The sequence below is a fragment of the Dermacentor andersoni genome, chromosome 2, assembly GCF_023375885.2.
Source record: "Dermacentor andersoni chromosome 2, qqDerAnde1_hic_scaffold, whole genome shotgun sequence".
Classification (NCBI taxonomy): domain Eukaryota; kingdom Metazoa; phylum Arthropoda; class Arachnida; order Ixodida; family Ixodidae; genus Dermacentor; species Dermacentor andersoni.
In genome coordinates this window covers 199,457,973-199,470,536 of record NC_092815.1, presented here as the reverse complement: position 1 = coordinate 199,470,536, position 12,564 = coordinate 199,457,973, and the positions used below count along the sequence as shown (strand labels likewise).

Sequence of the window (12,564 nt, the reverse complement as noted above, 5' to 3'; positions counted from 1 at the left end):
CTGGATCCGCTTTTTATGCCCTGCGTTGTCATTGTTCCGTCTCTTCCACCAATCCGGCATCGGGAAACCAATGACCTCAGGTCCCACCAATCCAGAGGTTTGTTGCCCTTTCCCTCCGACTGTACTTTTGTTGAAACACACCCACATCAGTGGCACAAACAGGGGAACTGGGAAGATACGCTGACTCAGTCTGTGGCGGGTTTGTGCCAAGTTGGGCTGCTGACAGCTGTGAAGAATCGTAGCGTTGCACGGACCTAAACTTCAGCGTGGGCGTACAACATTCCACTTGACGAGGCCATCGGCTCGTTTCCCATAATTGCTTCATCTGTGACCAGTTTTGTCGCGGAATGAACAATTGACCACAATGGCCTTGATAGGCTCTTCGTGACAGTCAGGAGAGACGACATTGCTATCTTCAAGCGGGCTTCCTTGAAGTAGATGATGAGGCGTGACAACTGCGTGTCGCCTTCTCCGTTCTGAAGGGCTGCCAGGTACCACTAGCGAGCTGCCTTGAAGTGGACGATGAGGCGTGACAACTGCATGTCGCTGGGGTGGCATTCCCCACTCTGAAGGGCCGCCAGGCACAACAGCAGAGAGAGCTTGCACTTTGCTTTCTTTAGGCACGTGCCCAGTGTCTAGGTGTTTTTCTTCTTCTTTTTTTTTTTTTTTTTTAGAGGGCCGATTTGCCGCTTAAGTTCGCAGTGTGATCAACAAAGAAATGGCAGGTCAACAGTTTTTGAAGCGTGCCCACTGGCAGGCCTAGCACACAAACGCTGCGCCAGCAGCATCGCCAGCAGCATCAAGGAGCTAGTTGCCTTAGCATCGGCCAATCGGAAGGTGCCTCTCCGCGTGCTGGCACTCTTAGCCAATAGGAGGGCAGCGTGCATCGCGAGCTTCATCAGACCGACCCCCTGGTTGCTTTGCGTTTGTGCTTTTCCTATGCAGTCATCATAGGCAAGGCTGTGGGGACTGAAAGTCACAACTTCAGGCTTTCGAACAATGCCAAGATGGCGGCACTCAGTGGCGGGGAAGACGAGCGATCTGCGAACTCTGGTGTTTCTGCGTGATTTTGGACTCCTTTCTCACCATCCATGCTGACAACATAATCTTTTTGGACACTTTGGGTGCGTTTCTGGATAAACTGTTTTTATACGGTATAGATAAGGCATTGGAGAGGCCAGAACAAGTAGTCCCCCCCCCCCGCCCGCCCCCCTTCCGAAAAGATATATATATATGTATAGTTGAAGAAACGAAGGGGCACACTTAAGAGAATTGAATGTTTTAACGTTTCGGTCATGGCACGGTCTTCGTCAGAATAAACAGATACAAGCGTGCAGCCGCTTTCATGGGCATGCGCACGTGTGCACAATCAGCAGTACATGCATGTGTACACTTGCAAATAATAACAAAAAAAGTGCAGTAGCAAGTATAACTTAAGCACGATACATGATATGTATGAAATATCATTATGGTGTCACAATGATTGTACATGAAGTTACAGAATGATATCAATTGCAACATGGTAAAACTAGGGATAAATTGATTTGGCGTGCTTTGTCAATTCTGTACAAGAACACACACATGAAGATATGACAGAAAGGGACGACATTTTTCCTACGCTTTCATTGATACCGGATGACAGTGTTAAATTTATGAATGAGACAGGATTCTCGTGCTTCTCGATCATGGTGCGATTTGAAACCAGATTGTATTACTGTTACAATTATGTTGTCAAACGTATGACCTGGGAGTCGAACATGTATAGATAATGGCAGGTGCGGCAAGCTGTTAACTTGTTCTTTGTGGTTGTTGAGTCGGATACGAAAAGATGTTTCGGCCTGACCGATATACTGCATATGACACACTGAACATTCGAGCAGATAGGATGATGTCACAACTGTCGCAAGTGAAGTCGCCGTTGATTTTAACAGAAATATTCCATTTCCATTCAGCTCAATTTCCTTTGCAAGCAATTGGTGCACATTAGAATTGGGTAAATACCATAATCAGACATTGTGAAATACTGCTATTGCTTGAATAGTTATTGCTCGAAAATTTTTCTAAGGCAAGCTGAAAATGGGCATTTTCGACAGCTGAAGTATGTCCAGTGAGACGACGTGTGTTGAATATATTTTCTGTCCCGTAAGCTTCGCTGAGACATGCTGCCACTAAAGGGGTCGTTATGGGGTCACCACAGGGGTCAGGCACGTGCATGCTGACTAGTCAAGTTCGAATTGTCCGACGAATGCCAATTTTAGGTTCGAAGTTACGAACGTTTGGGCCCATATAAATGCGTGTGCACCAGCCAAGACTTTTAGTCGGTGTCGAATTAACAGAAAGATAAAATTGATCAGCGTTTAATTAACGGAAGTCTACATTATTCGTGGCAGTGCAGAATGCGTGTGTGTGCCTGTCACGTGGTGCACTTGAAATTGCAATCGAGCCTGCTCAGGATTGCATTTCTCAATTGCACGGCATGGCGAGGTGCCGACAGGCCATCAAAATCTGCAGGAGACCTCATGCTAACCCTGTTTGCATTTCCTTCACAAGTTGCAATTTTTTTTCGCCAATGTCTGAGTGCATGTGGCACAAATGGACCGATGGCTTCAGCTTATCAGTGTGGTGCAGTCTAAGTATTGAACACAAGTTGAACCAGCTACGTTGTACAATTGTACCCCGTGTGCACGCAGTGACACGGTGTGCGACCTCGGTGGAGCGAGCGAGCTAGCCAACTACGGCGAGTACTCTGGGGCGCCCACCGAGCAGCAGACCTACGAATATGCCAAGGTCATCCTCGGCCTGATGACTCACTCGGACAAGCACCCCGACGGTGAGCACTCTGGTCGATCCAAGCTCCTTCAGTTTCTCTCTTCGTCGCTTTGCCATTTGCTTGAAAGTTGGAGCGACACGCCTAGTGGCTGGCATCTATGGGGTCTTGTACTTCATGCAACACTGTCACTGGCGTGCCTCAAAGCAGGAAATAAAGATTCTACTCTTTGAAGCCACAGGAGCGAATAAATCTATCGCAGGCTTTGTGCTGCGGACAGCAGAATAGTATTTGGCTTGCACATTCAAGGCAGCATTGTCTGCAGATTTGGAGCGCTTTCTTCATCATCGTCGGCCTATATTTATGTCCACTGCAGGACAAAAACTTTTTCCAGCGATCTCCAATTACCCCTGTCTCGCACTAGCCAATCCCAACTTGAGCCTGCAGATTCGTCCTAATTTCATCAACCCACCTAAAATTGCATTTTCTTAACACATTCTAAAAGGTTTTGTTATGCACCTGTAAAGAACCCCAAGTGACTAAATTGGTATGGAGCCCTCGACTGCTGCGTGTCTAATAGACCCTGCGTATTTTTTTTTTTTTCTTTAAGTCAGCTGTTATTGTCACACTCCTTGGTGCCCTTCCCCGAACTCTCTGGTTTGTTGTCGCGCAGGCAAGGTGCTCATCATTGGCGGTGGCATAGCCAACTTCACCAACGTGGCGGCCACCTTCAAGGGCATCGTGAAGGCCTTGCAGGAGTTTAGGGAGCGTCTGGTCGAACACAGGGTGTCGGTGTTCGTGCGCCGGGCGGGCCCCAACTACCAGGAAGGGCTGCGCGTCATGAAGGAGGTGGGGCGCACCCTGGGCGTGCCCGTGCACGTGTTCGGCCCCGAGACCCACATGACGGCCATCGTGGCCATGGCCATGGGACGGCGCGAGGTGCCCGACATGCCCGAGCCAAACGTCACCACGGCAAACTTCCTCCTGCCCGGGGGCATGAAGGTGGGTGGCACCGAGCACTTCTGGACTCGCGTGCATGCAATTCGACGACGCAGTTTTGACTTCGTGCGTAACAAGCAGCCTTCCTGTCAGACATTTAGTCCTTCTGAACACTTTCGTGGGAGGGCATATGAGGTTTAGCCACTTTGGCTTGAAAGAATCCTGGGTGATCCCCTTTACCGTTGCTTGATGGGATTAATGCTAAATATGGCAATTGGGCATTGGAAATATTTAGTATTAAAACTTCCAATTGCGCTTCTAAATGCTATATACGTCGTCTTCAATATTGTTGCAACGCATTTGTGCACGAACGCAGCAGTATCATGCAGCATGAAGAAGGCAAGGAGGGGAAAAACACGCATGAGCTTCTGGTCAGCCATTCTGTACTATTGAGAGCCATACTGTATTTATTGTATAGTGCACTCTTATCCTTTCGACATGTTTGCAATCCCTGGGATAATGTGTCATTAACTCTTCCAGTGTCACTGAGTTAATGGTATGTTATCACGCTTCTGACCCACCATGTCAGTGACGTCAGGTAGGAATGCGAGGACCGTACCAAAAGAACATTTTCCGTTGTCCATGTCATTTTCTCCCTTTTGCATAACCAGAAATAAACCAGCGTCTTCGTTTAATAATCTGCAGCAAAGAAACCTGATGCTGGAGGTGCAGGACCTCCGAAAAATGCCAACATCGAAAGGGTTAAATCTGCACCTTCTCACTATAAGTTTCAACATGGTATCAATTGCTAGTACCTAGTTCTTACATACACTGCAGTTGTTTTGCGTTTCTTTCGTTGTTCAACCTTTTTCTTTCCTGATTTCTCCTATTGTTCTGCTTATTTGGATTGATGCAACTGAACTTTTCACATGCCAACACTTATTACTTGAAGTAAAGCAGGGTGTACTAAATTTCAGATTTACCTTATTATACCCGATAATTCATTATATCTGCAAGCCTTACATCCAGGTTCAACAGTACCAACTCGCCTTATATGGCTTGCGAGCACTTTTTATCGGCTGCAGTGGCCATGGCATTACGCCGCCGAGCTCTGTGTCAACGGTTCCATTCCCGACTGTGGCAGTGGCATTTCTGTGGAACGGCAAGGCACTTGTGTACTTGTGGCAGCACCTTAAACTACCCCAGGTGGTCAAAATATGTGGTGCCTCAGCACTACGGCAAACCTCATAGCCTACTGTGCCGGTTTTGCAGCATCAAATGCGATTTAATTCCAAAGCGCCCCACCTTCTGCAGACCCCGCCCCCTCCGTCGAGCCCCAAGAAAGAGATGCGGCGTCCCGTGTTTCCAGACCACGCGGGCGAGCAGCCTGGCGGGCCCCAACAGGCGTGGTTCACCCCTCGCACCAAGGCCATCATCTGGGGCATGCAGACGCGCGCGGTGCAGAGCATGCTGGACTTTGACTTCGTGTGCTCGCGCCCGGAGGGCTCGGTGGTTGCCATGGTGTACCCCTTCACGGGCGACCACAAGCAGAAGTTCTACTGGGGCCACAAGGAGGTGCTGCTGCCTGTCTACAAGAACATGGCCGATGCCATGAAGCGTCACCAAGATGCTGACGTGCTCATCAACTTTGCCTCTCTGAGGTCGGCCTACGAGAGCACCTTCGAGACGCTCCAGTACCCCCAGGTGCGTGTCTGCCTTTCCCGTCGCCTTGACGGGCGGGCCTGCTGACGTCCTTTAAGAGTGAATCTTTCAGTTCGAATGCTTGTTGGTTACGAATGAGTGCAAAAGGCCGAGCGAACAATTCCATGTGATCGAGCATGCACTATGGGTGGGTGGGAGTAGGGGATGCAAAGCCCCCACTCTTCGGCGAGTGCAAAGCCGAAATATCTATGGCTTTTTATGCACTGTCTTCTCACGCATGTAGTGCTGCAGGTCTGAAGTTTCGGTGACCATAGAGTTTTGTACAATTAGTAGAGGGAACTGTGGCGACAGTGTCTACGGGAGCTACAATGAGAGCGGTTGTACCGGCCCGGCAATGATGGTTAGTACCACATTTACTTTGACGTAACGAGACCGCGATTGTGACACGAGGGTCGACTTTCCAGTCACGCAAAATAAAATAAAAAATTCGAGGACAGCTATGCACATCTTACAAGTTGTGAATCGTTAATCTCCGATTGAACGCCGCTGACTGGTCCTGGTTTTGCACTGCGAGTGATGTACCACAGCGGTACGTGCTGCCCGAGCCAGCAAGCAGCGGCAGCAGCCTGCATTGCCGACGCCGCATGCCACCGACGTCTGCATGACAAAAGACCGAGGAAGCAGCAGCGGCCACCAAGGCCAGCAGGCACACATAGCAGCTAAGCCCAGCAGGGTGACAGAGATGCAGACTGTGCGCCGGCTTGTGCGAGCAAGGATGCCGACCCTGTTGCTTCGTTTGGGTCGGAAGCTAGCGCCGCCTTTGCTCCGTTGCGTCGCACATATGCAGCATTTGCCAAGCTTCCGAGAGTTGTCTGACGTAACCGGCGCGCAGCCAAATGCGCCCGAATGAATGAGAGTTTGATTCCATTAATTATGCATGCGGTCTGCCAGGACCAGAGGGCGAGCCCAAATTGTCAGAATTTCCGAGTTAACGTTTTACTGTATCACCTTGCAAAACATTTTACTGGTGTGGTAGAACTTTGCACAAGAGGCTTTGCTTGCACGTGTAAGCACTCCGCACCTCGGTGGTAAAGCGTGCAAGGTGTTTCCCTGCCTGCACTGTAGAAGGCATTGAGTTTCATACCAAAATTATTTCACTGGGACCTTCTTAATATGTTTGTGCTTCCTTAAAACATACTAAGGGTTAAAATGTAGTTGCGATGAATCCCCAACCTAGCCTCCAAAGAGCCTAATGTATTGGCTGACTGGATTGAGCTGTGATCTCTCGTTGTAGGCCTATTAGTTAGTCCGCACTGAGATTGCTTTTGTCACATGAAGGTTAACTGCACCACCTTGACCTGTGGGGTGGCTGGTGCCTCACTGTGTAGATCTGCCGCCTTTTCAGAAAGTGCCGAGCCCAGTCTGCCAATAATTCTAGATTCGGCACAAGTATGGTGACGTCTGTACAGGTAATCATCAGAAATGCACAGGAGGTGTGGTGGCACCCTTGGCAAAGAATGTACCCTCCTACGGGCACACCTGTATAACTTATTGCCACCAACATTATCAGGATAAGAATCTTCAACTGTGCACTCGACAGTGTTGTGAACATTAAAGCACTCCACCGCTCTAAAGATATGCCGTGTGACTAACAAGTGACGTACCTGAACCACGAATAACAGTTGGCGAGTTTCAAAACATGGTCGTCGCAACATTTTTTCCGACGCCTGTGATCACTTCCAGCATCTGTAGTGCACAAATGTTTGTTACTCTGAGGGAGCCGTGATTGGGCGATGCAATGTGGACACCATGTGTAAAAGCAACAGTTTACTTTTTCATTGAAGCCAGGCCAAATTATAGAAATATCGGTGTACTGCAGCAATAGATTTCCTTGTAGCAGATTTAACAGGGGACTCGTATGGTTGAAGGTATCCTAATAACTCGCCTCTCAAGATCTTCTCTGGACCTACTCTTTTGCAGTGATTTGGTGGCAATTCTCGACTTACTGAGTTAAGCTTTTCTTTGTGCAGATTCGCACCATCGCAATCATTGCGGAGGGCATCCCAGAGAACATGACACGCAAAATGATCAAGGCGGCACACAGCAAGGGCGTCAACATCATCGGACCAGCCACAGTGAGTTTTGCTATTTTTTCCGCCATCATTGTTTTTCCAGTGGGACGTCTGTTAGTGTGAGCTTACTGCAACCAACAGGACTACTCTAAGTATCCAGGGATGAAAGTACATGATGCATTCAAAGTTCCCCTGAAACTGTCTTTACTCATTTGAATCGCACGTTAAAGACCCCTGGTGGTCAAAATTAATCGTTCGTCTCCCATGACAGCGTGCCTCATAATCAGATTGTAGTTTTGGCACTTAAAACCACAGAATTTAACTCATTTGAATCAATGTTACTCGCCATATATGCTTGGAAATGAGCGGTGTATGTACAGCCTACCTTGCAAGATTTAGCTGCTCAATTTTTTGTTCATGGTATTCCCTTCAAACATTATAACAATTGACAATACAATGGCCTCTTTTCATTTTGCTTGTGGCAGTTTACTGGCGCAGTTGTGTTTGTAGCACATTCTTTTTTCTAATGAAAATGTTTCCGTGGCCCTTGTGCAAGGTGAAATGCATGAAGGAATTTGGCTGACAGACATGACGTGTTGCTAGAGAAGCTTTAGTAAAGTTGTTGCTGGTGCCTTTATTGTCTACTTAAGAGTGGTTCTGGTGTGCCCTTCTCTCTCAGCGAGTTTTGAGTTTGAAGTTATTCTGCTGAGTGCAAGGTTGTGAATTCATTTTCCAGCCATCGCACCTGACTACAGAACATGATTGAATGCAAAAATGATTATGTGCTTAAATTTAGCAACACTTTGAAGAACGTAATGTCGTCAAAGTTCATCCTGAGATGTATCTTGTCTAGATTTTCATTTTCTTCAACTAGTTATCTATTTTACTCACTGGTTGATAACAGTAATACTGGCTGTCTAGCTTTGAAAGAATCGATGATAGAAATAATTTTTACAGAATATTGCCCCAACGCTCTCCACTACAATGTCTGTGTTAGCGTCTGTGTTGCACTGGGACTTTAAACCTGATCAACCAATCATTGCCATTTGTTATAGTTAGCACTCATGAAGCAGTGTTAGCATTCCAGTGAAAGCGTAGCCCACGAACTGCTTATTCTGTCCACAGGATGGCCAAGGGAGCATGTCATGTGAAAACCTGTTGCTGTGAACTTACCAAAAGTGTGTGGCTCTTTTGCTTTCAGGTAGGAGGCATCAAGCCGGGCTGCTTTAAGATTGGCAACACTGGTGGCATGATGGACAACATCCTGGCCTCCAAGCTGTACCGCCCTGGAAGGTAATACGCTGCAACATATGTTGCTACGCTAGGAATGTTTGGAAAGCATGGTTTTGATTCATACGAATCGTACGAGTCACTTTTCAAATGATCCAGTTCCCGTGCAATCAGTACCTTCAACTCTTCTTCACTTGTGCCATCGTCCTCACTAGTGCTGCCATCGTCACCGCTGCTACGGTCCCACACTGTGTCGTCATCCAGCGAAATGAACTTCCATGAACTACCTGTACTCCCCGCAAGCGCCGCCGTTCTGAGGGTGCCGCCGCAAATAGAACAGCGGCACTTCCATTAACTATCGGCACCCCCATGAGTGTTTTGTGCACTGTAAAACTCTCAAAATGTTGAAAAACCCTCCCAAAAAGCGAACAAACACACGGAATAGCGAAAAGTTACGAGTAGGGCCGTAGATTGGATTGGAAAAACTTTAATAGAAGTCCTGCAGGACGCACGTCAGCGCCAGTGGGCGTCTCCCACGCAGGGACCGACAGGGAGTACCTGGCGGCCGCTGTGCGAGCCTGCTGGACGGCCCATTGCTGATCTTGTAGGATAGGAGCGGGCTTCGTATCGTCTTCTCCCACTTGTCAGAGCAAAGATAAAATTGTAACTACTTTGTAGCTTCTCTTTGGTCTCACTTTTTTTGGTGGTGCCATGTTTTGGTTTCAATTGTAAGGCGAACCCCCCCCCCCCCCACTTCAGATTTTCAAATTAAAAAAAATAGGTCAACTTACAATCGTGTAAATATGGTAAGTAATGTTCAAATTGCACTTCCAAGAGGGTGAACTTGCCTTATACTGTTATGAAGTGTACTCTTGACATTGTGCAGCTCCTTGAAACAGATGCTTAAGGAAGGAATTGTCGTTACTGTCGCAGTGAAGTTTCAGTTTGGGCATGAAAAAAATATGTGCACCATGGCATGCAAATATTTGCCGAGGGCTGGCAGTGCCTCAATGTGAGGACTGGCTACAGCTTGTGTTTTGCGTGTAATTAATGAATATATGCAGAAGTACTAAACGAAATGCCAACATCGAGCTTTCTCTTTGTGCAGTGTGGCCTATGTGTCCCGATCGGGAGGCATGTCGAACGAGTTGAACAACATAATCTCTCGTGCCACCAACGGTGTGTACGAAGGTGTTGCCATCGGTGGTGACCGGTACCCGGGCACCACGTTCATGGACCACTTGGTGCGTTACCAGGCTGACCCCCAGGTCAAGATGCTCGTGCTACTTGGAGAGGTGGGTCCCGCACTCCTGCGTCCGTCTTTATCGTACAACATTGGGCACATTGAAGAGCACGAGAGCACAGAAGCGTTCTCGTGGCCGTCTCAGTTCACAAGTGCATGTTGATCTGGCTTTCAAACAACGAGAAAGTGACGAACGCTTCAAGTTGAGGCATTTACTTCACAGCTAAGCCAGAAGAGGTGCAAGGAGATCGATTGATTGTTACGTTCCCATTTTGTTTTTGTTTGCACGCTTTTTGGCTTTTTGGTAACAGTCCACGCTTCGAGAGAAAGTTTAAATGGGGTCGTGCTATGCTCTGGGCTGCATCTACAGGTCGGTGGCGTCGAGGAGTACGAGGTCTGTGAAGCGTTGCAGTCTGGTCGACTGAGCAAGCCGCTGGTGGCCTGGTGCATCGGCACATGCGCCTCCATGTTCTCCTCCGAGGTGCAGTTCGGGCACGCCGGCGCGTGTGCCAACTCAAGCCGCGAGACGGCTTCTGCCAAGAATGAGGCCCTGGCCAAGGCTGGCGCCCACGTGCCGCCCACGTTCGATGCGCTTGGCGACACCATCAAGTGAGTGTTGTCGTTGTCTCGAGTCACTGCCCTGCTTCCGATGTAGTTGCGTGTGTGCGGTCAGAAGAGTGCTAAGCAGCACGAACAACGGTTTGGATTGGGAGCCGAGGGATTAGGCGAGCGTGCGAAATTGCACGGGGAGCAATAACTGGCACGATTTGCAAACACTTGCCGGCATCACTGTGTGATCGCACGTTGCTAACAAATGTGAGAGAGCTTGAAGTAGGCTTGTTGGTTTGGAACTGTTTTTCTTTTTTCTTTTTTTGCTGGATTGCCCGAGCTAGAAAATGTGCAGTTTCATTAAGAGCATGGATGATGGAGCTCCTTTAGATGTGCACAAGCAAGCTGTTGCACTCCTAAAGGGCCCCTGAAATGGTTCGGACAAATTTTGTAAACGCGTAGCGTACAGCTCAAGTAGAACATTCGCACCACAATTTAAGTGAAGCATTACGTATTAATGGAGCTACAAGCGATTACAAGTTACCCTCCTCCCTAGCCATGCTTTTCCTCCTCAGCTCGTTCGCCGAGCGATCGGGGCTAAGCTCCGCCTTCACTGGCTCTGCGTCACGATGCGACGTCACATCGTCCACTTCCGGTTGTTTTGGAGCCCGCCCTCGACCGCGAGAAACCTCTCCGTTAGCCGCTTGGCCATCGACCCCAAGCGAAAGCTATCGAAGCAGCGTGAGTTGCAAGCATTCTGTCGTATCGCCGAACGTGTCTGTTATTCCGGTAATCGCACGTTACCTGAATATTTCGACGAAACGGTGGAGGCATAAACTCAAGCTGGTGAAGTAACTTTAGCGTAGACGTATGCGAGCTGCCTGATACGGGTGCCTGCCTCCACGGTCCAGCCACCCGTTGGCGCAGAGCTTAACCAGCCAAAGAAAGAGCTAATATTGCTCTAACCAAGTGTAAAATATTTTAAACATTTACAAAAACAACGTGTTAATGATTACACTACTGCGAAAAATTTACACCAGTAGCAAAGAATATATTTTGTTACTGCTACTGTGTGTGGTTGAGCTATATGCCACCAGGTGGCTGCACCGTGCAGACCATTCACATTTGCGCTTCTGTTCATCACCTCAAACGACACGCAAGAGGACACGGCCAGGCCCTGTCGCCTTGCGCTTGCGTTTACCCTAATACCGGACTCGTGAAACGCTATTGCGTTAGTAATCTTCCGGTGTAAAGTGACGGCCGCAATCGCACAAATCCTGGCGCCGATCGGATAGTGGCAGTCCGATGCGCTGCAGCCAGTCAGCTCGTGTACTGGCTTGCAGAGGGACACGATGTCGCAGCTTGACATATTGCCAGTCGCTACGTCTGCAGTCCACAACGCAACAAAGTCGAATCAAAGCGCTCGCGAAAAGACAAATCGATACTGACGGCGGAGCTCTCGTCAAAGACGGAGCATGTTGTAACACAAGCAGACGACAGTTGCTGCATGCCGGAAGTGCTTAGGTGTACTGAAAAATTGTTCTTGTGCATTCTCTCTATGTTACTTTCTTTTTATAAAAACAAATTAACTAACATTCCAACTATTACGAACATAATTTGTTTACCATAAAGTTTGAAAAATTATCGATCACGCGCCCTGGTCAGCCAATCGGATAGCTCGCCCCACTGACGTCACATGGGTGATTTCGGTCATATGGGTAGGGGCGGCTTAAAATTCCGCCGAGCAGTGTGCTGAGATCGGCAGCGATGTGCATTTTTAAAACCTTATAATAAATTACACGCTTTACGCAGAGCACTTAGATGTGTCAATTAATGATCAGAATGACCTACTCTAACGACTCAGTATGTTTGTAGAAAATCGTCAAAATCGTTTCAGGGTCCCTTTAATTGCAAGTAGTGGATTGTCCAATAATTATTGTGTGATGTCCTTTTGCAAGGCCGTCGTAAGCGCAGTTTCTAAATAAGTACCCTAGAGGGAAACGTAGCGCCAGTGTCTACGGGGGTTCTCATGAGCGTTGCCTCAACCTACATGGGAATGATGGGAAGAACAGGCTACGGATTGACTTCGATCTTTAGACTAG

General features: G+C 48.2%; 1 protein-coding gene across 2 annotated transcripts in view; it reads left to right on the top strand.

Annotated features, from left to right (window-relative positions):
* Positions 1-12,564, top strand: part of ATPCL (ATP-citrate synthase) — a 95,415-nt gene that overhangs the window by 48,675 nt on the left and 34,176 nt on the right. For both annotated transcript variants that reach the window (XM_050187048.3, XM_055075915.2), the window contains exons 10-16: positions 2,691-2,830; positions 3,441-3,769; positions 5,021-5,410; positions 7,399-7,503; positions 8,642-8,733; positions 9,779-9,965; positions 10,284-10,522. In XM_050187048.3, the coding sequence (XP_050043005.1) occupies positions 2,691-2,830; positions 3,441-3,769; positions 5,021-5,410; positions 7,399-7,503; positions 8,642-8,733; positions 9,779-9,965; positions 10,284-10,522 (1,482 nt within the window). The remainder of the gene's footprint in view (positions 1-2,690; positions 2,831-3,440; positions 3,770-5,020; positions 5,411-7,398; positions 7,504-8,641; positions 8,734-9,778; positions 9,966-10,283; positions 10,523-12,564) is intronic.